The sequence below is a fragment of the Eretmochelys imbricata genome, chromosome 6, assembly GCF_965152235.1.
Source record: "Eretmochelys imbricata isolate rEreImb1 chromosome 6, rEreImb1.hap1, whole genome shotgun sequence".
NCBI classification, from domain to species: Eukaryota; Metazoa; Chordata; order Testudines; family Cheloniidae; genus Eretmochelys; species Eretmochelys imbricata.
Genome location: NC_135577.1, coordinates 39,662,705 through 39,685,081, shown reverse-complemented (window position 1 = coordinate 39,685,081; position 22,377 = coordinate 39,662,705). Strand labels below are relative to the sequence as shown.

The following is a 22,377-nucleotide window of genomic DNA, read 5'->3' as shown; positions in this document are numbered from 1 at the left end:
AAAAGCTAGGCTGATTGGGGAAATGGCCGCAGCTGGGCCTATAAAGGGGCTGCTAGGCTGAAGCTTAGCCAGTCTCTCTCTGTATTCAGAGAGGGAAGGGCCTGGCTGCAGGGACCTGAGGGAGTACCTAGATTGGGGCAGGGCTGAGGGGGAAAGGCAAGGGGAGCAGGGGAGCTCCAGCCTGGAAACCCCCAGGCTGCGAGGCCTAGATTAGGGCCTGTTAGGTACTAGTGTTGCAAGGGGGCAGCCCACAGGTAGACAAAGGCAGCAGGTCCAAACCCTTCACCTGTGATGAGTGGCTGATACACTGCAGTCTGCCCAGGGAGCGGGGCTAAGCGATGACTGGCAGTAGCCAAGACTTAGGCAAGGTAGGGATAGTGGGTGGGGGTTCCCCGGCCTCAGGGCTTGTTGGGGTTTACTGCCAGGGGGCAGCACCCCAGTGGGAGGAGGCAATGGGTCCTGGGAGGGACTGGGGCCGGCAGTAAGGCGGATCACCAGATGGCAGAGGGCGCTCCAGAGGCTGATGAGCTAATTCCCAAGGACAACCAGCAGGAGGCGCCATGGGAGGGTGGTCCCGGCTCTATGACACTCAGCCAGAAGGGTGTCCAAACTGAGGGCCCTCACCTCTGAGCCACCATATACAGTATTTCACAAGGACAAGGTGCAGCTCCGGCCACACCCCAAGTTCCTCCCTAAGGTGGTCTCCCAATTCCATTTGGACCAGGACATTTTTCTGATGATGTCCTTCCAGAAACCCCATACGGACCCAAGTTACCTCAGCTTGCACACCTTGGATGTGCATTGAGCTTTGGCATTCTATTTGGAGCGCACCAAGCCCTTTCGTAAATCCGCGCAGCTGTTTTTAAATCCGCACAGCTGTTTGTGGCTGTAGCCAAGAGGATGAAAGGCCTCCCAGTGTCTGTGCAGCGGATTTTATCTAGGATTACAAGCTGCATCTGGCATGCTATGAGCTCACAGTTGTTCTGGCCCCGGCGGTCACGGCCCACTCGACCAGGGCGTAAGCGACTTTCAAGGCATTCCTGGCACAGGTCACAATGCAGAACAGCCACCTGGTCCTCAGTCCACACCTTCACAACGCACTATGTGGTCAACCAGCAGGCCAGAGAGGACGTGGCAGTTGGCAGAGCGGTCCTCCGAGCAGTTGTTCCATGACTCCTACCCTCCTCCAGAGGTAAGCTTGTGATTCACCTAATATGGAATGGACGTGAACAAGCACTTGAAGAAGAAAAAATGGTTACTTACTTTCTCGTAACTGTTCTTCGAGATGTATTGTTCACGTCAATTCCACCACCCACCCTCCTACCCCTCTGTCCAAGTCGCCGGCAAGAAGGAACCGGAGCGGGTCGGTCCAGCAGGGATATATATGCACGGCGCAGTGGTGCCACTCTGGGGGCCCCGCCGGGAGTCACTTAAGGGAAAAAGTTTCTGATGCTTGTGCACACGGCGCACGCACACCTAATGTGGAATGGACATGAACAACACATCTCGAAGAACAACAGTTATGAGAAAGTAACCGTTTTTTCTGATGGCACCAGATGACTCTAAATCAGAAGAAGAGCAGAGCTAAAGAATGATAATATCTTTCTCTGTATGGTTTCAATATTGGTCAGGGAAAAAAATCTCCCCTTTTATGAGCAAATGTAGAAAAAGGGGTTTTGGGTTTTTTTTTAGAAGAGTGAACACAGTATCCCAAATGATTACTTTTAAGTGCTTTTGCTTTCTTGAGTATCAGAGAAACTGAGAGATTTTAATTAAGGTCTTGTTCGACTTGTGAACTTGGATAGACATAAGACAAGAGAAATAGCAAGTACACTTACCAGACACATTTTCATGAGCTATCACAGCTCTTGATAAAAATACTTTTGGAACCCAAAAGCTGTAGCTATTACATTTGGCTCATTGAAATGGAACCATTAGATTTCCTCTTACATCCAATGAAGTGAGCTGTAGCTCACGAAAGCTTGTGCTCAAATAAATTTGTTAGTCTCTAAGGTGCCACAAATCCTCCTTTCCTCTTACCTTTTGCTGGCTGAAATAATTAGTGCATAGAGCTGTCCAGTGGCTTATAGACATTTAGCACCATTTGTGGTTTTTTGGCTAGTACCCAGATATCATGGAAAATGGAGAACATTCATGAATAATAATTTCACCTGCTGTCCCTAGCAAGTACATGGTGGACACCAAATTGTCAGTGCATTTCTAAGATACATTAGTCTGTGCAAAAATCAGCATTTAAGCTTGTAAATGGGGGAACTGAACACACAAATGAGAAGTGAGGTACATCAATGGATGATTGCCTATATTTCACTGGCCTTCTTGAGAGTTTTGAGGCCACTCTAGTGAGAAATAGGGAATTTATCGATTTGCCTCTGTGAATGTGGGATTCATTCCAGAGAAGGTGAGTTTCCTTGTTTTTTTAAGAGAATCACTAGCAGGATAAGAGCAGTTTGGGGGAGTGAAATAAAGTATCCATTCGCATGGGTGTGAGAGATCCATGAGGGTGAGTTGGAGAGTGCGGGAAAATTTTGTGGGTTTTCAAAAAGCTTAGGGCAGGTAGTGTTTTTCAGTCCTGCTCTGAAGGTCTTCATTTGGGTATGTAGCTGGGGCAGCTGCTTCCCTTCAATAGATACCTTTCAGTAGGTAAGAAGCTTGAGTGATATTATGGCTCAGTAGACTTAGTGTGGGGTTGAGTTGTAGGGGCTTAATGTCTTTTGGACCTGGTCATGGCATTTAGGGAAGAGACCCCTTGGAAGACATGGGCCACTAATGTGAAATTTATTATATCCACGTTACTGGCCATGCCAGATAATTTTCTCAGGAATGCAGGGTGTCAATGACCTTGCTCATATTAAAAGTGTTGAATACAAAGTCAATGACTATAATGTCATCACCATTCACGTGTGATTAAGGATGAGGGCTCTGAGTTCTCATGCATGACAGACACACAGTTAGATAACACTATAGGTTCAGTAATGGCCCCGTTGGGCATTCAGTTCAACATAAACCAAATAAATGTCACAAAGGTGATGCGGCTGTTTTGTATAATCTGATTTTAAATGCAGGAAGTCTCCCACCCTAAATCTGGATCTGATATGTTGCCCTCGTATATGAATCAAAGAGTGGGGATTAATTGCTGTCCAGATTGCACGGTCTACTCAATAGAGGCCTGGTTTGAGTTGAGAGATTCTTCTTGATGGTAGCAAATTTGTGCTTGATGGGAATAGATATGGAATCTTCTCTACTTGAGTTTCAGCATGTGTCACTCACTAAGGTACTGCAGATGCAGGGAGAACTGTAGGCTATGACCTGTGAGTTAGATCGGTATCCCTTATAATGGAAAATGTGGGATTCGGAGACCGTCATTGGAGTGGATTGACCACATCTCCCTTTGGCGTGACAAAGTGCCAGTCTCTGTTAAAGAAGCGATTATTAGAGCCTGGGTCAACAAACCGTCTCTAGACCCTGAAGTCTCTCCAGCTATCATCCTGTCATGAATTTTCCATTGTGGGGTAGATCATTGAGACGGTTGTGGTCAAAACAGCTTTAGCAGCCTCTGAAGTTCTTAGAGCTTCCTAATTCCAGTAAGTTTGCATTTAGCCTTGGCCAAAGTAGGGAGACTATGCTGGTAGTATTGTTAGATCACCTCATTTACAGTTTCTAGCAAAGTCCATCTTGAGAGGCTCCATAGCTTTCTTTCTGAGATCTCAGTTGGTTCTTTGTTGTAATTGCTTCCTCTGTTTGTTGTATTTTCCTCAGTATTTTTTCTAACTCCTTATTTTGAACTGCTGTTTATTTTTCTATTATTTCTAATCTCTTTTCTGTTCTCTTTTGATTATTTTCCCTTGTGTTTGTTTATTTCTACTCCTTTTCCTCCCCCACTTGCTTTTTTGATTTCAGTGTTTCACCTTTAACTCTTCTAATTTGCATTTCTTTTGTTTACTTCATTACATACTTTAACTTTCTACTCTTCTCTCTGCTTTCACTCTGTTTGTAACTCTCATCCTTCCTGCATACCAAAATAAATATGCTGGGGGATTCTATTTCTTATTCCCTCAATCTCTTTCCCACACCCCTTTCCAGTATACGCTATAATCTTTCCTTCCATTTATCTCTCTGCCTCCTCACCACATTCTCTATCCATCTACCTGAGTACCCCATTTGTGACCCATTTCCCCTACAGCATGCAATCTCTCCATTACCATTGTTTCTCACCCCTCCCACCCCACCCCCCACACAAATGCTCTCTTGCTCTTTTTCTTCTTCTTCTTGTATTTTATGGCATAGCAGACTCACATTCTGAGTCTATAACTTCCAGGTTCTGGATTTTATGATACATAATTAGTCTCTCCTTTTCTCCAGTATTTTTTTAAATGTAATATTGCTTTCTTAACGGTGCCCCATTTCCTGGATGCTCTAACTAGGTATTTTAGTGTAAACTTTGCCACTTTTAGGTGCCTGAGTTTGTCATACAAAATCCCCCTATTAACATTACACTCTTTACACTGCCAGAGGATATGATTAACCAATTTTTTGACCTTGCATGTCTCACACAGCCCATCTTTGAGTTTATTAGTTAAGGCCAAATTACTGTTTAAACCACAGTGTCAGGAAAGTATTTGAAGTAGAGCTACCTCACTCTTTCTCTCGGGTTCTTGCAGTACATCAGCATTTTTGATTCTAAGGCAGACTTCATGAAATCTTTTCCTTCTGGTTTCTTTTATTCATACATCCTGCTACTTCTTTCTCAGTTCATTTTAAAAAGATTTTTAAATCCCTGTTTACTTAGGAGGATCTCTGTCAATTTTTTTTCACTTTTACAATGTTTTTAGCTACTTTGTCTGCCACCTCATTTCCTGCTATCCCACCATGTGCTGGGATCCATGCTATTTCAATGTTTACTCCCATCTGCGCCAATTGCTAGTAACAATATTTAATTAATTATATCATTTCTGCTATCTGAATTCCCATTTTTGATTGCCAACAGGGAATCTGACAAGATGACAATGGAGGTAGGTTGCACATCCTGTATAATGTCAACGTTAGCACTGCTAGCTCGGCCATCAAACAGTTTCGAAATTTGATAATCGAATGGATTTCTTTATTCCATGTGTTGGGACACAGAATGCTGTCCCCACTCTTCTGGTTTTCTTATCTTTAGACTCATCCATAAATATTTGGTAATATTTCCCCATTTTATCACATAGATATTGATTTGCTGTATTTAACACATTTCACTCTCCTTTCCCCCTTTTAATTTCATTATACAGTTCCACATTTATATCATGGTGGCGGGGCATGATTTTCCACCTATGATGTGCGTTCCCATGGTTATATATGCTAATTTCTTATAGGTATTTCTTTTGTCTTCATGCCTTTCTCCATACTTTAATCCTATTAACATAGGTATTTGGGGTTTTTCCCCCCATGTTTTCCACTGAATTCCCAGTATTCTTCATATATTTGTTTAATGTTTCTATCTTCCCTGTTGATTTTTGTCCAAAATTAAAGGCTAATAATTTTGTTCTTAATGCTACAGGCATGTCATCAGCACCTCTCTGCATTATTCAGAAAGAGGTTGTAAGGGAGGCATCATGTGCAACACGTAATGCCTGGGCTTGGCTGAGTCTAGCATCCTTAGGTTTGTTTTTGATGCTCAAGTAAACATTTGGCATCAGTACTCAGTGACTGGTGTTATTAATGCTCTATAAAGCATTACCCCTGCTTTCATATCAGTGCCCTAGGTGACTCTGGAAATCCTTTTAAGTATATTGAATTTACCTTTACATTTATGTACAATATTTTCCATGTGATTCTTCCATGTTATCTTGCTATCAGATGTCACACTGAGGAATGTGTAGCTTTTAACTATACCTATTTGCTGTCCATATATAGTTTACAATATTTTTTAATTTTCCTATTAGTGAATATCATTCCTTTAGTTATGAGAATTGAAAATGTAAAGCCCCAGGTTTTCCCAGTCCATGCTTTTCCTAAATGCTTCATTGATTTGCTTCTCAGCTATTCCCTGGTTTCTGTTTTGAGCCCATATGCCACAATCATCTGCGAACTTGGATATGCCTATTCCTGCACTCATCCTTTTTAGGAGATCATTTATCATTATGCTTAATAAGATAGGACTGGTGACACTCTCCTGTGGAGTGCCATTTACAATTGTATATATTCTAGGTTAGGCTTTCCCTATTCTGACCCGCAGAGTTCTTTTATTTAAGAAATCCTTTATCCACCTCTATATTCTTCCTTTCATGCCCATGGATGCTATTTTATGCAATAAGCTTTCTCTCTACAACATACCTTATGATTTTTCAATATCTAGGAAACGTATATATTCTTTATTTCTCCTACATTTTTGTGCTTCCATCTTCACTCTTACTATATGATCAGCTATACTCCTCCCCCTCCTGAGCCCACTCTGCACATTGTCTTTAAGTCTATTTCTCTCTAGTTATGTTGTTAATCTTTCAGTCATCATTCTTTGCATGGCTTTACTCATACATGAAGAAAGAGCAATTGGCCTGTATGCATCAGGTCTTGCTTGCAGCTAACCTGGTTTCTACACTGGGACTACAACCACACCTTTCCACTGCATTGGTAGCTCACTTTTTCCCCATCAGCATTAGCAGTCTTTTCAGATTCCCTTCACCCAGGTGTTTTAGCATTTTGTTACATATGTTATCCTTACCTGGTGCAGAGTTTTTCCCCTTAGCTATAGCTTTTTGAAGTTCCCCCACATAGAAGTGTTCATTTAATAACTAATATCATATCCTTATCTTCATCCCACCTCTTCCAGTTCTCATGATTCTTCAAAAAATTTTTTCCTCATGTGGATTTCTGTTCTCTGATTTTCACCATTATTAACGTTGTGGAATATTTCTGCTAGGGGTTCTCTGTTTTTCTTCATAAGAGCTTTATATCCCTCACCCTGTTACAATGAGCCCTGGTGTACAATTACTCTTACCTTGTATTCCATTCATTGTCCTAATCTGCTTATATACCTGTGATGTTTTAGGATCTTTATTTATTTTCCCATAATACTTTCTCCAGCTTCCTTTTTTTGCTTTTTTAATAGTCCTTTGTGCAATTGCCTTGTTTATTTTATATTTCATTAAGTCCTCACTATTCATTGTATTGTTTACTTTCTTATATGTTTTGTTCCTTTCCTTAATTGCTTTTGTTACACTCCTCATTCCACCATGGTACTTGTGTTCTACCTTTAGGGTGACCAGATAGTTATACCTAAGATAACTTTGCTGCCATCATGGTTCCCTTAGTTATATTACTACTAAGGGTATGTCTACACTATGAAATTAGGTTGATTTTATCAAAGTCGATTTTTAGAAATCGATTTTATACAGTCCATTGTGTATGTCCCCACTAAGCGCATTAAGTTGGCAGAGTGTGTCCTCAATACCGTGGCTAGCATCGACTTACGGAGCGGTGCACTGTGGGTAGCTATCCCACAGTTCCCGCAGTCTCCGCTGCTCATTGGAGTTCTGAGTTAAGTTCCCAATGCCTAATGGGACAAAAACTTTGTCAAGGGTGGTTTTGGGTACATATCGTCAGTCACCCCTCCCCCTTCCCCTCCTTCTGTGAAAGCAATGGGAGACAATTGTTTCATGCCTTTTTTCCCAGGTTACCCATGCAGACGCCATACCATGGCAAGCATGGAGCCTGCTCAGCTCACCGCTGCTGTTGTGAGCATTGTAAACACATCACGCATTATCCTAGAGTATGTGCAGAACCGACCTAAGAGACGCCAGCACGAGGCCGATTGTGATGAGGAGATGGATGCAGACATTCCTGAAACACGGGCTCTGGCAATTGGGACATCATGGTGGCAGTGGGGCTGGTTGATACAGTGGAACGCTGATTCTGGGCCCAGCAAACAAGCACAGACTAGTGGGACCACATAGTGTTGCAGGTATGGGATGATTCACAGTGGCTGCAAAACTTTTGCATGCGTAAGGCCACTTTCCTTGAACTTTGTGTTGCTTTCCCCCACCCTGAAGCGCAGGAATACCAACATGAGAGCTGCCCTGGCAGTTGAGAAGCGAGTGGTGATAGCCCTGTGGAAGCTTGCAATACCTGACTGTTACCAGTCAGTCGGGACTCAGTTTGGAGTGGGCAAGTCTACTGTGGGGACAGCTATGATCCAAGTAGCCAATGCAATCACTGACATTCTGCTATCAAGGGTAGTGACTCTGGGAAATATGCAGGTCATACTGGATGGCTTTGCTGCAATGGGGTTCCCTAACTGTGGTGGGGCTATAGACAGAACACATATCCCTATCTTGGCACCAGACCACCTTGCCAACCAGTACATAAACTACAAGGGGTACTTCTCAATGGTGCTGCAAGCACTGGTGGATCACAAGGGACGTTTCACCGACATCAATGTGGGATGGTCGGGAAAGATGCATGACACTTGCATCTTCAGGAACTCCGGGCTGTTTGAGCAATTGCAAGAAGGGACTTACTTCCCAGACCAGAAAATTACCGTTGGTGATGTTGAAATGCCAAAAGTTATCCTTGGGGACACAGCCTACCCCTTGATCCCATGGCTCATGAAGCTGTACACAGGCAGCCTGGACGGTAGTAAGGAGCAGTTCAAGGAGGAGGCTGAGCAAGTGCAGAATGGTGGTAGAATGTGCCTTTGGATGTTTAAAAGCTCGCTGGCGCTGTTTGCTGACTAGGTTAGACCTCAGCGCAACCAACATTCCCATTGTAATTGCTGCTTGCTGTGTGCTCCATAATATCTGTGAGAGTAAGGGGGAGATGTTTATGGCAGGGTGGGAGGTTGAGGAAAATTGCCTAGCAGCCAATTTTGAGCAGCCAGACACCTGGGCGATTAGAAGAGCACAGCTAGGCATGCTGATCATCAGAGAGGCTTTGAACACCAGTTTCATGACTGGCCAGGCGATGGTGTGTCATAAATATAAAGGGAAGGGTAAACCCCTTTAAAATCCCTCCTGGCCAGAGGAAAAATCCTCTCACCTGTAAAAGGTTAAGAAGCTAAAGGTAACCTCGCTGGCACCTGACCAAAATGACCAATGAGGAGACAAGATACTTTCAAAAGCTGGGAGGAGGGAGAGAAACAAAGGGTCTGTGTCTGTCTGTATGCTGCTTTTGCCAGGGACAGAACAGGAATGGAGTCTTAGAACTTTTAGTAAGTAATCTAGCTAGGTATGTGTTAGATTATGATTTCTTTAAATGGCTGAGAAAAGAACTGTGCTGAATAGAATGGCTATCCCTGTCTGTGTGTCTTTTTTGTAACTTAAGGTGTTGCCTAGAGGGATTCTCTATGTTTTGAATCTAATTACCCTGTAAGGTATCTACCATCCTGATTTTACAGGGGTGATTCCTTTACTTCTATTAAAAGTCTTCTTGTAAGAAAACTGAATGCTTTTTCATTGTTCTAAGATCCAAGGGTTTGGGTCTGTGGTCACCTATGCAAATTGGTGAGGATTTTTACCCAGCCTTCCCTAGGAAGTGGGGTGCAAGGTTTGGGAGGATTTTGCGGGGGGAAAGACGTGTCCAAACTACGTTTCCCAGTAAATCCAGTTAAAGTTTGGTGGTGGCAGTGGAAATTCCAAGGGCAAAGGGTAAAATTAATTTGTACCTTGGGGAAGTTTTAACCTAAGCTGATAAAAGTAAGCTTAGGAGGTTTTCATGCAGGTCCCCACATCTGTACCCTAGAGTTCAGAGTGGGGGAGGAACCTTGACATGGTGTGACAGCTGTGTGTGTTTCTTCTTGCTGCAAACCCGCCCCTTTGTTGATTTTAATTCCCTGTAAACCAACCACCCTCCCCCCTTCGATCACAGCTGGCAAAGTAAATATAGTTTTGAAACCATGCATTCTTTCTTTATTCATTTAAAAAAAAAGTGAGATCACTGACAAGGTAGCCTGGGTGGGGTGGGGTGCGGGAGGAGGGAAGGACAAGGCCACATTGCATATTGTAGCCACACTACAAATCAAAACTGTTTGAATGACAGCCTTCTGTTGCTTGGGCCATCCTCTGGAATGGAGTGACTGGGTGCCTGGAGCCTCCCCTCGCCCCCCCCCCCCGCATTCTTTGGCGTCTGGGTGAGGGGAACTTGGGGAGGAGGGCAGGCGGTTATACAGTGGATGCAGTGGGGGTCTGTGCTCTTGTTGGCTTTCCTGCAGCTCCAACAGATGCTTCATCATGTCCATTTGCTCCCCCCATTAGCCTCAGCATCGCCTCTAGCCTCTGCTCTTCGCGCTTACTTAATGCTTTCCTGGCCTCTGCCACTGAATGCCTCCATGCATTCAGCTGTGCCCTATCAGTGCAGGAGGACTGCATGAGCTCAGAAAACATGTCATTGCGAGTGTGGTGTTTTTCGCCTTCTAAGCCACGATAACCTCAGGGACGGAGATGATAAGGGGAGCATAGAAACATTTGCATCTTGGGGGAGATAAAAAGGGAGAATAAAATTTAAGATACATTTCTGAGAACAAAAGGGAGGCTCTTTCACAGTGAATCAAGCAATTCACAGGAGACAGCACATGTGCTTTAGGTACAAGGTCACATTTTGCCTTTTATGTTGCGCGCCTGCCAGTATGGTGACACATCACACATGGCTGGGCAACAGAATTTTGTTTCCAGGCAGCCATGGTAAGCCTTTTGGTATGCAGGGTTGGCTTCTTCCGCCTTCATAACCTGTGGGAATGGTTTCAAACTGCAGTGCCCTCCTTTCCCATAGCAAGTAATGCTGGTTGGGTTTCACATTTAAAAGGAGGGGCTGCGGTTTTTGGGTGGACATGCAGCACACACCTCCTCCTGCCCCACCGCATGGCTATTCTCCGGGATGATCCCTTTTAGCCAAGCACAAACAACCCAGCATGAATGGGGTCCTTTTACTGTTCCCTTACAAAAATTCCCCTATCTCAACCAGGTGACCATGAATGATATCACTCTTCTGAGGCTAACACAGAAAGATAAAGACCGAATGTTGCTTGAATGTGACCAAAACCCAGGACCATTCGCTGCCATGCTTTGTGCTGCAATGATTCCAGACTACTTGCTACTGGCTTGGCGTGGTAAAGTGCCCTACTGTGGAGGATGAAATAAGGCAGCCCTCCCCGGAAACCTTCTGCAAAGGCTTTCAGAGTACCTCCAGGAGAGCTTCATGGACATGTCCCTGGAGGATTCCTGCTCCATCCCCAGACAAGTTAACAGACTTTTCCAGTAGCTGTACTGGCCATGAATGCATCCCAATTCTTCAGGGCAAATCAAACATTAAACACTATTGCTTTTAAACCCTGTACTGTAGTTACAAATGTGCACTCACCAGAGGTGCCTTCTCCGGCTTCAGGGTTGGGGATGAAAAGGTCCTGGATGCTGGGGAGAACGGATTCACCGCTTGCCCGCTGCACATTCTCCTCCTCCTCCTCTTCCTCATCCACAAAATGCTCCTCCTTGTTGCGTGAGACTCCCCCTTTGCAGGTGTCCATGGACAGTGGTGTAGTAGTGGTAGGGTCCCCCACCCCAGAATGCTATGCAACTGATCATAGAAGTGGCATGTATAGGGCTCTGACCCGGAGTGACCGTTTGCCTCCTTTGTCTTTTGGTAGGCTTGCCTGAGCTCCTTAACTTTCACACGGCACTGCTGTGTGTCCCTGTTGTAGCCTCTCTCCACCATGCCCTATGCGATTTTGGCATATATATTAGCATTTCTTCTTTTTGATTGGAGTTCAGCCTGCACAAATTCTTCTCCCCGTACAGCAATTGGATCCAGTGTCTTCCTTTCAGTCCATGTTCTCAAAGATGAAAATTTATTTTGAGTTGGAATCTCAATAGCGTTTTACTTTACATTTAGTTTCTTCACCTCAATTTCAAGATACATTTACGTTTTTCTTAACTATAAAGAAAGGTTTTTCCTCACTCCCAGTTCATATTTCTCCATCTTGCCTATAGATGCTATATCCTGGGATTCTGAAATCTAGTTTTTCTATTAAACCTGTTTCTCGTATGCAAATATTATCAGGTTTATTAGCCTTATCGAGGATATTTTTATTTAGTTCCTGTCCATGTGCTATTAGGCTATGTGAATTACAACAATAAATAGTACCATTTTATTTATCTTTTACTATTTCCTTCTCTTAAAAAAGCAAGGAGTCACTCTACTGATAAATTACTAACACATAGGTACTTTTCTGCTGCTTTAACTATAATTTTCATTTTCTCTTTTTCCCTGTCTGTGATGTGCAGTTTATTACCTCAGTCATAAAAGCTATAAACCTCTCTTTGTCTACACATAATATGTCTTCTCCTATTTTCCCCTGTATCACTCATATCCTTTGATTTATTCTATTGTGTTTATCTCTTTCTCCTTACTGAGTTTCCTTTCCTCTTCCCCGTTTGGTCTTAGATGCATCTTATTAGCTTGCACACATGCTATGCTATTTGTAATTTTTGTATCTCTCTTGATTGCTTTGCTGCCATAGAACCACCGTATGCTGCACTATGCTTTCTTGAACCACAGTTGCTTCCTTCCACAAAATTGTCATAGGAGTGCTCCCCTCCAGATTTACTGCATCTAATTTTCCCTTTACATATATTTGTCACATGTCCAAACATTTGACATCTGTAGCACCTCACCAAGGCTGGAATATATGGTTTGGTTTAAAAAATGTGGTATCCTATTGTTACCCTATCTGGAAGAATTTCTCTTTCAAATGCAACAAGCACAGCTGTTTGATGGCTTTCTTTCCCCTGCTCTCTCTTGCTAATGAGCGGCTTATCATCCCCTATGCTTTACTTCATCTTCTGTCATTTCGATTGGCACCCCATTTACAAACTCCTCTTGTCTCCATCAGATACTTAAGCAGTTGGCAGCTTACTTTCAGTTTTCCTAGCATTTTAACCTCTAATAGTTTCTCCACTTGATCTTTGTGTTTGCATTCAATTAATAGATCTCCTCATAGCTTTCTACCTCTTTCTATGTCTCCAGAACTTTTTAAAATTTACTCCGCCAATTCAGAGGGTTTATATCCCCTATCTTCACACCCTTGACTAGTGATTTCATTATAATTTCTAGTGTCTTGGAACTCTCTAACCCATTAATCTAGTCCCTTTGCCCCCTCTTTGACTCCCTCAGGGAACTGATGGGCAAGATCCCCTGGGAGAATAACATGAGGGGGAAAGGAGTCCAGGAGAGCTGGCTGTACTTTAAAGAATCCTTATTGAGGTTACAGGGACAAACCATTCTGGTGTGTAGAAAGAATAGTAAATATGGCAGGCGACCAGCTTGGCTTAACAGTGAAATCCTTGCTGATCTTAAATACAAAAAAGAAGCTTACAAGAAGTGGAAGATTGGACAAATGACCAGGGATGAGTATAAAAATATTGCTCGGGCATGCAGGAGTGAAATCAGGAAGGCCAAATCACACCTGGAGTTGCAGCTAGCAAGAGATGTTAAGAGTAACAAGAAGGGTTTCTTCAGGTATGTTAGCAACAAGAAGAAGGTCAAGGAAAGTGTGGGCCCTTACTGAATGAGGGAGGCAACCTAGTGACAGAGGATGTGGGAAAAGCTAATGTACTCAATGCTTTCTTTGCCTCTGTATTCACGAACAAGGTCAGCTCCCAGACTACTGCACTGGGCAGCACAGCATGGGGAGGAGGTGACTAGCCCTCTGTGGACAAAGAAGTGGTTCGGGACTATTTAGAAAAGCCGGACGTGCACAAGTCCATGGGGCCAGATGCGTTGCGTCCGAGAGTGCTAAAGGAGTTGGCAGATGTGATTGCAGAGCCATTGGCCATTATCTTTGAAAACTCATGGCAATCGGGGGAAGTCCCGGACGACTGGAAAAAGGCTAATGTAGTGCCCATCTTTAAAAAAGAGAAGAAGGAGGATCCTGGGAACTACAGGCCAGTCAGCCTCACCTCAGTCCCTGGAAAAATCATGGAGCAGGTCCTCAAGGAATCAATTCTGAAGCACTTAGAGGAGAGGAAAGTGATCAGGAACAGTCAGCATGGATTCACCAAGGGCAAGTCATCTTTGACTAATCTAATTGCCTTCTATGATGAGATAACTGGGTCTGTGGATGAAGGGAAAGCAGTGGACATGTTGTTCCTTGACTTTAGCAAAGCTTTTGACACAATCTCCCACAGTATTCTTGCCAGCAAGTTAAAGAAGTATGGGCTGGATGAATGGACTATAAGGTGGATAGAAAGCTGGCTAGATTGTCGGGCTCAACGGGCAGTGATCAATGGCTCCATGTCTAGTTGGCAGCCGGTATCAAGTGGAGTGCCCCAAGGGTCAGTCCTGGGGCCGGTTTTGTTCAGTATCTTCATAAATGATCTGGAGGATGGTGTGGATTGCACCCTCAGCAAGTTTGCAGATGACACTAAACTGGGAGAAGAGGTAGATACGCTGGAGGGTAGGGATAGGATACAGAGGGACCTAGACAAATTGGAGGATTGGGCCAAAAGAAATCTGATGAGGTTCAACAAGGACAAGTACAGAGTCCTGCACTTAGGACGGAGGCATCCAATGCTCCACTACAGACTAGGGACCGAATGGCTCGGCAGCAGTTCCGCAGAAAAGGACCTAGGGGTTACAGTGGACGAGAAGCTGGATATGAGTCAACAGTGTGCCTTTGTTGCCAAGAAAGCCAATGGCATTTTGGGATGTATAAGTAGGGGCATTGCCAGCAGATCGAGGGACGTGATCGTTCCCCTCTATTCGACACTGGTGAGGCCTCATCTGGAGTACTGTGTCCAGTTTTGGGCCCCACACTACAAGAATGATGTGGAAAAATTGGAAAGAGTCCAGCGGAGGGCAACAAAAATGTTTAGGGGACTGGAACACATGAGTTATGAGGAGAGGCTGAGGGAACTGGGGATGTTTAGTCTGTGGAAGAGAAGAATGAGGGGGGATTTGATAGCTGCTTTCAACTACCTGAAAGGGGGTCCGAAGGGGATGGCTCTAGCTGTTCTCAGTGGTAGCAGGTGACAGAACGAGGAGTAATGGTCTCAAGTTGCAGTGGGGGAGATTTAGGTTGTATATTAGGAAAAACTTTTTCACTAGAAGGGTGTGAAACACTGGAATGCATTACCTAGGGAGGTGGCAGAATCTCCTTCCTTAGAAGTTTTTAAGGTCAGGCTTGACAAAGCCCTGGCTGGGATGATTTAATTGGGCATTGGTCCTGCTTTGAGCAGGGGGTTGGACTAGATGACCTCCTGAGATCCCTTCCAACCCTGATATTCTATAATTCTATGATTCTTCACTATCATTTTTGTCCCATGTCTTACATTTTCCCTCTTTCTCCCCTCATAAAGATAAAAAATTGGGACAGAACCCCTGAAATCACCTTGTCCTTCACTCCTGACTCTAGAGGACTTCCATGATCCTCTAGAGCTATAAGAAATTACAACAAACAAGCTGGATAAATGCAGGTGCATTTACATTTGCTTCTTTGCCCCATTCTTATGGCTCTGTAAACATAGAGAACCCTTTGATGAAACTGGTTTGAAACACTGGTTCGATCTGAACAATGCAAATGTGCAGAAGCACAGAGAGAACAAGTGTGAGAGTGCCATAAAAGTGCTCCTCTTGATCATGATTTCACATGAAAAAATTTGCAGCCCGCTTATAAGATGACCCTAGTGATCAAAAGTAAATGCTTCCAAGTTGTTATCTAGTGTAATTACTTCCTATGAAACATTCAAAGGACACTTCCTTTTTCTCTCTGCTTCCCTCAACTGGATATCTTTAACAAGATATTCTTCTTTAGCTTCAGTTTTCAGAGGCAAATTCTATTATCTATTTACCCTACACTTGAGTGTCTAACTCCCGCTTTAATTTTGCCATTCTCATATATATTTATCCACATTTTCACTGTGATTTCAGAAGAAACGTGACCAAGAGTCTACAGTTGGAGGGTGCAGTCTCTAGATTTAATTGTATTATATTTGTATCTTTCTGTAACAAAGTGGCTTGCCCTGAGGCTGGAGAGCCTGGGACTCAGCCAACCCTGATTATAGAATGAGCCCCACCTGAGGGGAATCAGGCAATTCCCTAAAAAGAACAGATGGTGGCTGCAACAAATGGAGGAGGTGTAGGGAGTTGTAGTAAATGGGAGAGGGAGATACTGTAGGAACAAAAGAAAAATAAAAAAAGCCCTTGCAGGACTATGGCACTGAGAAGCTTGGAGGGTAAAGCCCAGTGAGCTCTGTGAAGAAGAAATCCTGACTGTGTTTTGGGTTGGATGTGTGTCCCTAATAAGTGATAGAAGAAGAGCTTTGGAGGTGAGAGAAAATGTCAGAGGTAAGTATGGACTTTCTCTTTGTGTTGTTGTTTAATGGATTCTAGTTTGGGACTCTGGGCTGTAGTAAACCAGTTCTGGTATTAAACTAGCCCTAGGCAGGGATACTGTTAACCAGAGAAAGGGCCTGAAGAGAGGGGAAAATAGGTGGGGAGCCAGCAGAGGTACCACTTCACCAGGGGGCTCAGTAAGCAGCAGTCTTGTTATACACATAGATGCTTCATAACCATATGAGTGTGTTTATGTATGCAGACAGTGCACATGCAAGTGTAACCCACATACCTCCTGGGTGTGATGTTATATTCCATCTCGTGGCACCAAAACCACTAGGCTTTTAGCCCACCAGTAGGCTTTTAGCTCATGCAGTAGAGCAGGGGTGGACAAACTTTTTGGCCTGAAGGACGCATCAGGGTTGCAAAATGATATGGAGGGCCATGTAGGGAAGGCTGTGCCTCCCCAAACAGCCTGGCCCCTGCCCCCATCCGCCCCCTCCCACTTCCTGCCCCCTGACTGCCCCCCTCAGAACCCTCACCCCATCCAACCCCCACCCTGTCCCCTGACCGCCCCCTCCTGGGACCCCACTCCCTATCCAACCCCCTCTCCCCCTGTCTCCTGATTGCCCTCTAGAACCTCTGCCCCAACGAACCACCCCCTGCTGAGAAAGGCAAGTTATTTTCTGTAGGAAGACTTCAGAGGTGGTTTGAGGAAGAAATAACAGATTTTGTGCCTGGGCAGGATGGATGACATTGTATATCTGGGGGAACTGGGGCTCCTTAAGCAGTTTTCACATGAGAGATCAAAATAGGGGCTGTGCAAGTAGCAATAATCAAATGAAACATACACAAGAATCTACCCTTATTAAGCAACCTCCTATCATAAAGCACTAACCCAAATGCAAATCTGATCTATCTTTATTAGAAAACCATCTCTGTTAGGAAAACAATTCTTGTCTTAAGTGACTACACAAAGGATTTAACAAGAGTTCTCCATGGACCATTCTAATAAATACTTACATGAAAGTTCCAAAGTTAAAATTAAGAGGGAGCTTAAGCTCTGTCAGAAGGTGACTGGCCCTTTAAGGGGCAAGAGGTCAAGCTCCACCTGTGATTCATTTGGCCTTCCTACACAGGTGGGGAAAATGAATTGTAGCCACGGGAGGCCTGGAGATAAGAGAAGCTTCCTGAGAGGCAAAGGGGAAGAGGGCTGATACTGTTAGCCTGCTTGCTAGTCACTTCCAGCCCTGGTGGAGGGGGAGCAGGGTTGAAAGCTGAGTGAGTGCTGCAGCTGGCCTTAATTAGTAGTGTAGACCCCAGAATGATGCATGTGGGACTCCTGACTCAAGCAGAGAGAGCCTATATGAGTTAGACGTAAGGCCATGGAGCTCCTGACCCAAGGAGAGGAAATCTGTTCAAAGTATCGCATGGTCCCAGAACGAGGGCTGGGGGACCTCCGAGTCAAGGGGAACAAGCACAAGACCTCCGAGTCGAGGGGAACAAGCACAGGAGTTGAGGAGTGAAGGGAAAGTTTCTTTTCTCATAATAGACTTAATAAACATAACCCCACAAAGTGGGGAATCTTAAAGTATTCTGGCTTGGGAGAGAGTTCTTACAAGAGCCAGGAGGGGGAGTGGAGGGCAGCACACCTCAGGGCCGTGTTGGGCCACAAGAGGGCTGCTTGAGATGGCTCCTGTTATGCTACATAAAGAAGCTCAAGTCAAGGATAATATATTTTGAATAAATTTGTTTTTGTTTTACTTTCTTTAACATTTTCACTTGTTAAATATAGATGCACCTGTAAGCAATTTTGTAAGTAAAGCCTTGTACCAATTGGCCAGCATGGGGATGTGTGCCTATCCAGCTGGAACATTGACTGCTTCTGCACTTCTATATTTTATTGTTAAATAAATTAAATATTTGGGAGTTTTCAAGTATCCTGTTATAGTGAAATAGTTTTTTTTTTTTTTCCTCATTAAGGAGACCTGGACTATGGGTTTCATGGGGATTGAAAACATTCAGTTAGCCTCATGGGAGATGCTCAACACTTGGCAGGATTGGATGCTTTAAGCAGAATTTCACTATAATAGGAGAAGGCATAATATGCTCCGGCCCAGGGAGTGGTAGCAGGGCCTGTCTTCTGCAATATTGTGGCTGTTGGCAGTCTGAAAGCCAGTGTGCCTATTCCCTTTTAACCAATTTTCTTTTTATTATTTAAAGGACGAGCTAATCATTGGTCGGCAATCATTGGTGGTTCTCACTCCAAGAACTATGTTCTTTGGGAATATGGAGGATATGCCAGTGAAGGTGTTAAACAAGTTGCCGAATTGGGTTCCCCAGTAAAAATGGAAGAAGAAATTCGACAACAGGTGAGTGTAATAAAAATAATTATGAATATCTTTAAAAGTAGCTTAGCTTTCACTTGGCATTTGACGTGTACAGCAATGTCATTACACTGAGTAGTTTTGAAGAGGACAAACTAGAAAGGCCTTCTACTGGTACTTAAAAAAAACCCAACAATCCTCAGTTCTTACTCAGGCAAATATTAATGAAGCTAATCAGAAGGCCTGTATGAGTAAGGACAAGTTATTGACATAGGCAAGGCTCCTATAAAGTGGAAATGTGATGTAAAATGAATCTTCACTGGGTTAGTCAAGGCACTTTTAACATGTGTTAAAAGGAACATGTTGAAGACTGTCTAACTAGAAAAGCTATCAGTATGCCATTTGCTTGTTTTACCTTCTGATTTTCACTTTTGTATTTGTAACTTATTCTGGTGGGCAAAGCATATGCGGTATTTGTACCTTTTCAAAGGTGTTCACATTAAAAATGCTGTTTCAGCAAATCAGAAGAGAACTTGTAAATAGTAGCATTTTTGCAAGTTTGCATTAGTAAAACTTGATCACGCAGTCCATTAGCATCATTAAAAGTAAAAGAGCTTTAACTGTGTATCAATATTTTTCTTCATCAGTAATGGAGTCTACTTTTTGAAATGGCTTTTAAACAATTTTATATTTTATTACATGGGATAGAATAAGCATCCAAGTAAAACATTCCCTTGGACTATTAATTGTGTTTGTTATGGAATTGCCTAAGGACAAACCTAGATCAGGGCCCCACTGTGCTAGAAACTGTCCAAACACAGAGTAGCAGACGGTCCCTGCCTTGATGAGTTTACAGTCTGTCTAGGCAAGACCAATATAGTGTGGGGGAAGGGATAGAACACACAATCAGAGAGAATATGATGACAGCAAGTGTTATGATTTTTTGGGAGTGGGCATAGTTATGAGAGCATCAGCTAAACAGAAAGCAAAAACTCGGAGTGAGGAGGACAGGGCAGCGTGAAGCTGAGGTGAAGACAGAGAGACGGGAGAGTGTTGGAGCAAACAGCCAATCAGCACATGGAAGGGAAAGTCCTGTCAAAACTGTAGAAAGTCCTCAGTGTCTGAAGTACCTGCTTTGGCAGCCGCTCCTACTGGCTGTAGTTTCTAGCTGGTTCCTCTTAGCCTTGGGGAAAGGCTGCTATGTGGCAGGGAGAGAGAAACAAGGCTTCTACACGTGGACTGGTGGTTTATCTAGGACAGTGAGGTGTGTGTGGAGACTGAGGGCAATATCTGACCCTAAGGACTGAATTCGATCATTTGATATAGACATAGGGTTGTCATTATCTTCACTGAAAGATTTATGATTTCAGCAGCAGAATTTTGTCCCCAAGAGTAACTCCTATGGTTGGATTTATATTTTGTATAAAATTTGTCCTGAGTGAATCCCTTCTGCTAGGTATTTAAATGCGGGTACATCTTCTGGTATCAAATGGGTGACTAGTGAGTAACTGAACCCCTTGGTCTCATGCAGCACTTTACTTAACCTAGAAATAATTATGTACACAGGCACAATTTCACCTTTAGGATGAGATACAATATTTCTAATGCGTTTCCTGAAAACTCAGATGCCTTATCAATGAGATTTAAATGCCAAGTAAGTAAGGCCTCACTATTACTATTTTATTTGAATTGTAGTAGTGACTAGAGGCCCCAGCTTCCCTGCGCAAGGCACTATCCAAATATATAGTGCAGAGATGGTCCCTGCCCTGAAAAGTTTACAATCTAAGGTATCCTACAAACCTGTATCTTCAGCAGAAGCTGATTGGTACAGTACAGTCAGCTAGTCTAATCTGTACAGATGAAAACTGCGGTGGGAAACTATTGGTCTGAATTTTTTTAGAAACAGCAGCTTTCAGAGTGCAAACAAAATAGACTTTCTCTAAAGCTGATTAGCTCAGAACTAGTGTGAGAATAGTGCCACTTACAACCATAGGGTGAGATTCACCCCAGCTAGTCTAGGGCGATATAAAATCCATACAGGTTACACTCTGGCCACAAACTCTCTCTGGACAGCGCTAAACACTTTTTAGTGTGCATTGGCCCTCTGTGATTATGTTGGTGTGGAGAGAGCTGCAGCCATCCAGTACCATCTGAAAGTGACAGGTTTGTGGGAATAGACATTTAACAAAACTGGATTTGAGTTTGAGAGTCCACTATACACTGTGTGTGTGTGACATGAATGCTTAAATATGTGGCTGTATTTTAAAGAAGGGTAATGACAATACATAGTGACTTTTTTAATATCAGGTCGAAATATGAGTAGGATGAGAGGTTAAAGGCCATTATGGGGGAAGTTTTCAAGGGTCAAGAAAGGAGAGTAGATGTCGACTGCTGCCACTCCCCCGTTGACTCTGCCTGCACCTCTCACAGCGCTGGAATACAGGAGTCGATGGGAGCGCTCGGGGGTTGATTTATTGTGTCTAGACTAGATGCGATAAATTGATCCCTGGTGGATCAATCGCTGCCCGCCAAAATCTGGCGGGTAGTGTAGACAAGCCCTAGGTCTCTCATGATGTACCATGGCAGTTCAGCAGGAGTGGAGACAATGGTGCTTTTTCTGTGTGTGGGTAGATGGCACAGAGAAATGATGGACATTTTCGGACAAGCTCTAATTAGGCTTTTTTTATACTTATCTGAATGTATTGTTAGAGTGGGGAAATAGCATGAAAATAGGTTGTTAGGCTTGAAAAATATTAAGTATGCACAGATCTGATGCATAGTGTACTTGCATGAGACCTTTAAAATTTATAGCAATGTTTTCAGTACTTGAAAACAACAAATTGCCATTATGGTTTACGGTGCCAAGTCCATGTGCAGTGCACATGTCAAATACAGTAATTAGAAAATGCTCTACTGCTATATCCAGGTATCTACCTTCTGTAGAACTGCACTAAAAAGTCATTTTTGGGTACTCGGAATTAAAACTATGAATATAGTTACCTCATTGTCTGTAAATGAGAAGTTGTATTTGCTAAACTTTACCTTTCTGGGATGATTAAAATCACATGCTGTTACAAGTTAATGCCCTTTTAAAATTAAGTTACTCTTGACTACTTTATATGCAGCCTTTGATTACAATGGCTTTTTGCAAGGGACTGCTAGCTTTGCTCCCTCTTATTCAAATGAATACAATGATTTAGATTACTGCTATGGATCAGTTCATATTTTCTGCTGGTTAGTTACTGTGACTAAATTGTTTGGTGTATCCAAAACCTCGTTAAACAACAATGAAGTAACCAATGCAGTATAATTTTTGCCTTAAACCTGGAATGACAAATAATGGTGTAATTATGTTTAATAAATCTTACCTTTATTTCTAAAAGTTGATTGATCTAATGATGAAAACATAGGGCCCAATCCAGCTTCAGATGAAATCCAGTGGCTATCATTCCATTGATTACAATGAGTTGGATCACATAGTTGTTCTGTGTCAAGCTCCTAATAGAGTCCAGTTGCCCAAGGAAGCAGGACTGGCTCCAGGCACCAGTGGGCGGCAGTTAGAAAGGGGCGGCAGTGTTTTGGCGGTAGCTCCTCTGTCCTGGTGGTGGCAGCAATTTGGCCACAGTGGCAAATCGGCCGTGGCTTCTCCCTTTTGCCATCCGCAGCGGCAGTGTTTTTTTTTTTTTTTTTTTTCACTGCTTGGGGCACCAAAAACTGTAGAGTTGGCCCTGCA

At 43.4% G+C, this 22,377-nt stretch overlaps 1 protein-coding gene across 1 annotated transcript in view; it reads left to right on the top strand.

Moving 5' to 3' along the window:
- Positions 1 to 22,377, top strand: part of SPON1 (spondin 1) — a 319,734-nt gene that overhangs the window by 101,563 nt on the left and 195,794 nt on the right. Inside the window, exon 6 of the mRNA XM_077820112.1 lies at positions 18,541 to 18,689. Coding sequence (XP_077676238.1) covers positions 18,541 to 18,689 — 149 coding nt within the window. The remainder of the gene's footprint in view (positions 1 to 18,540; positions 18,690 to 22,377) is intronic.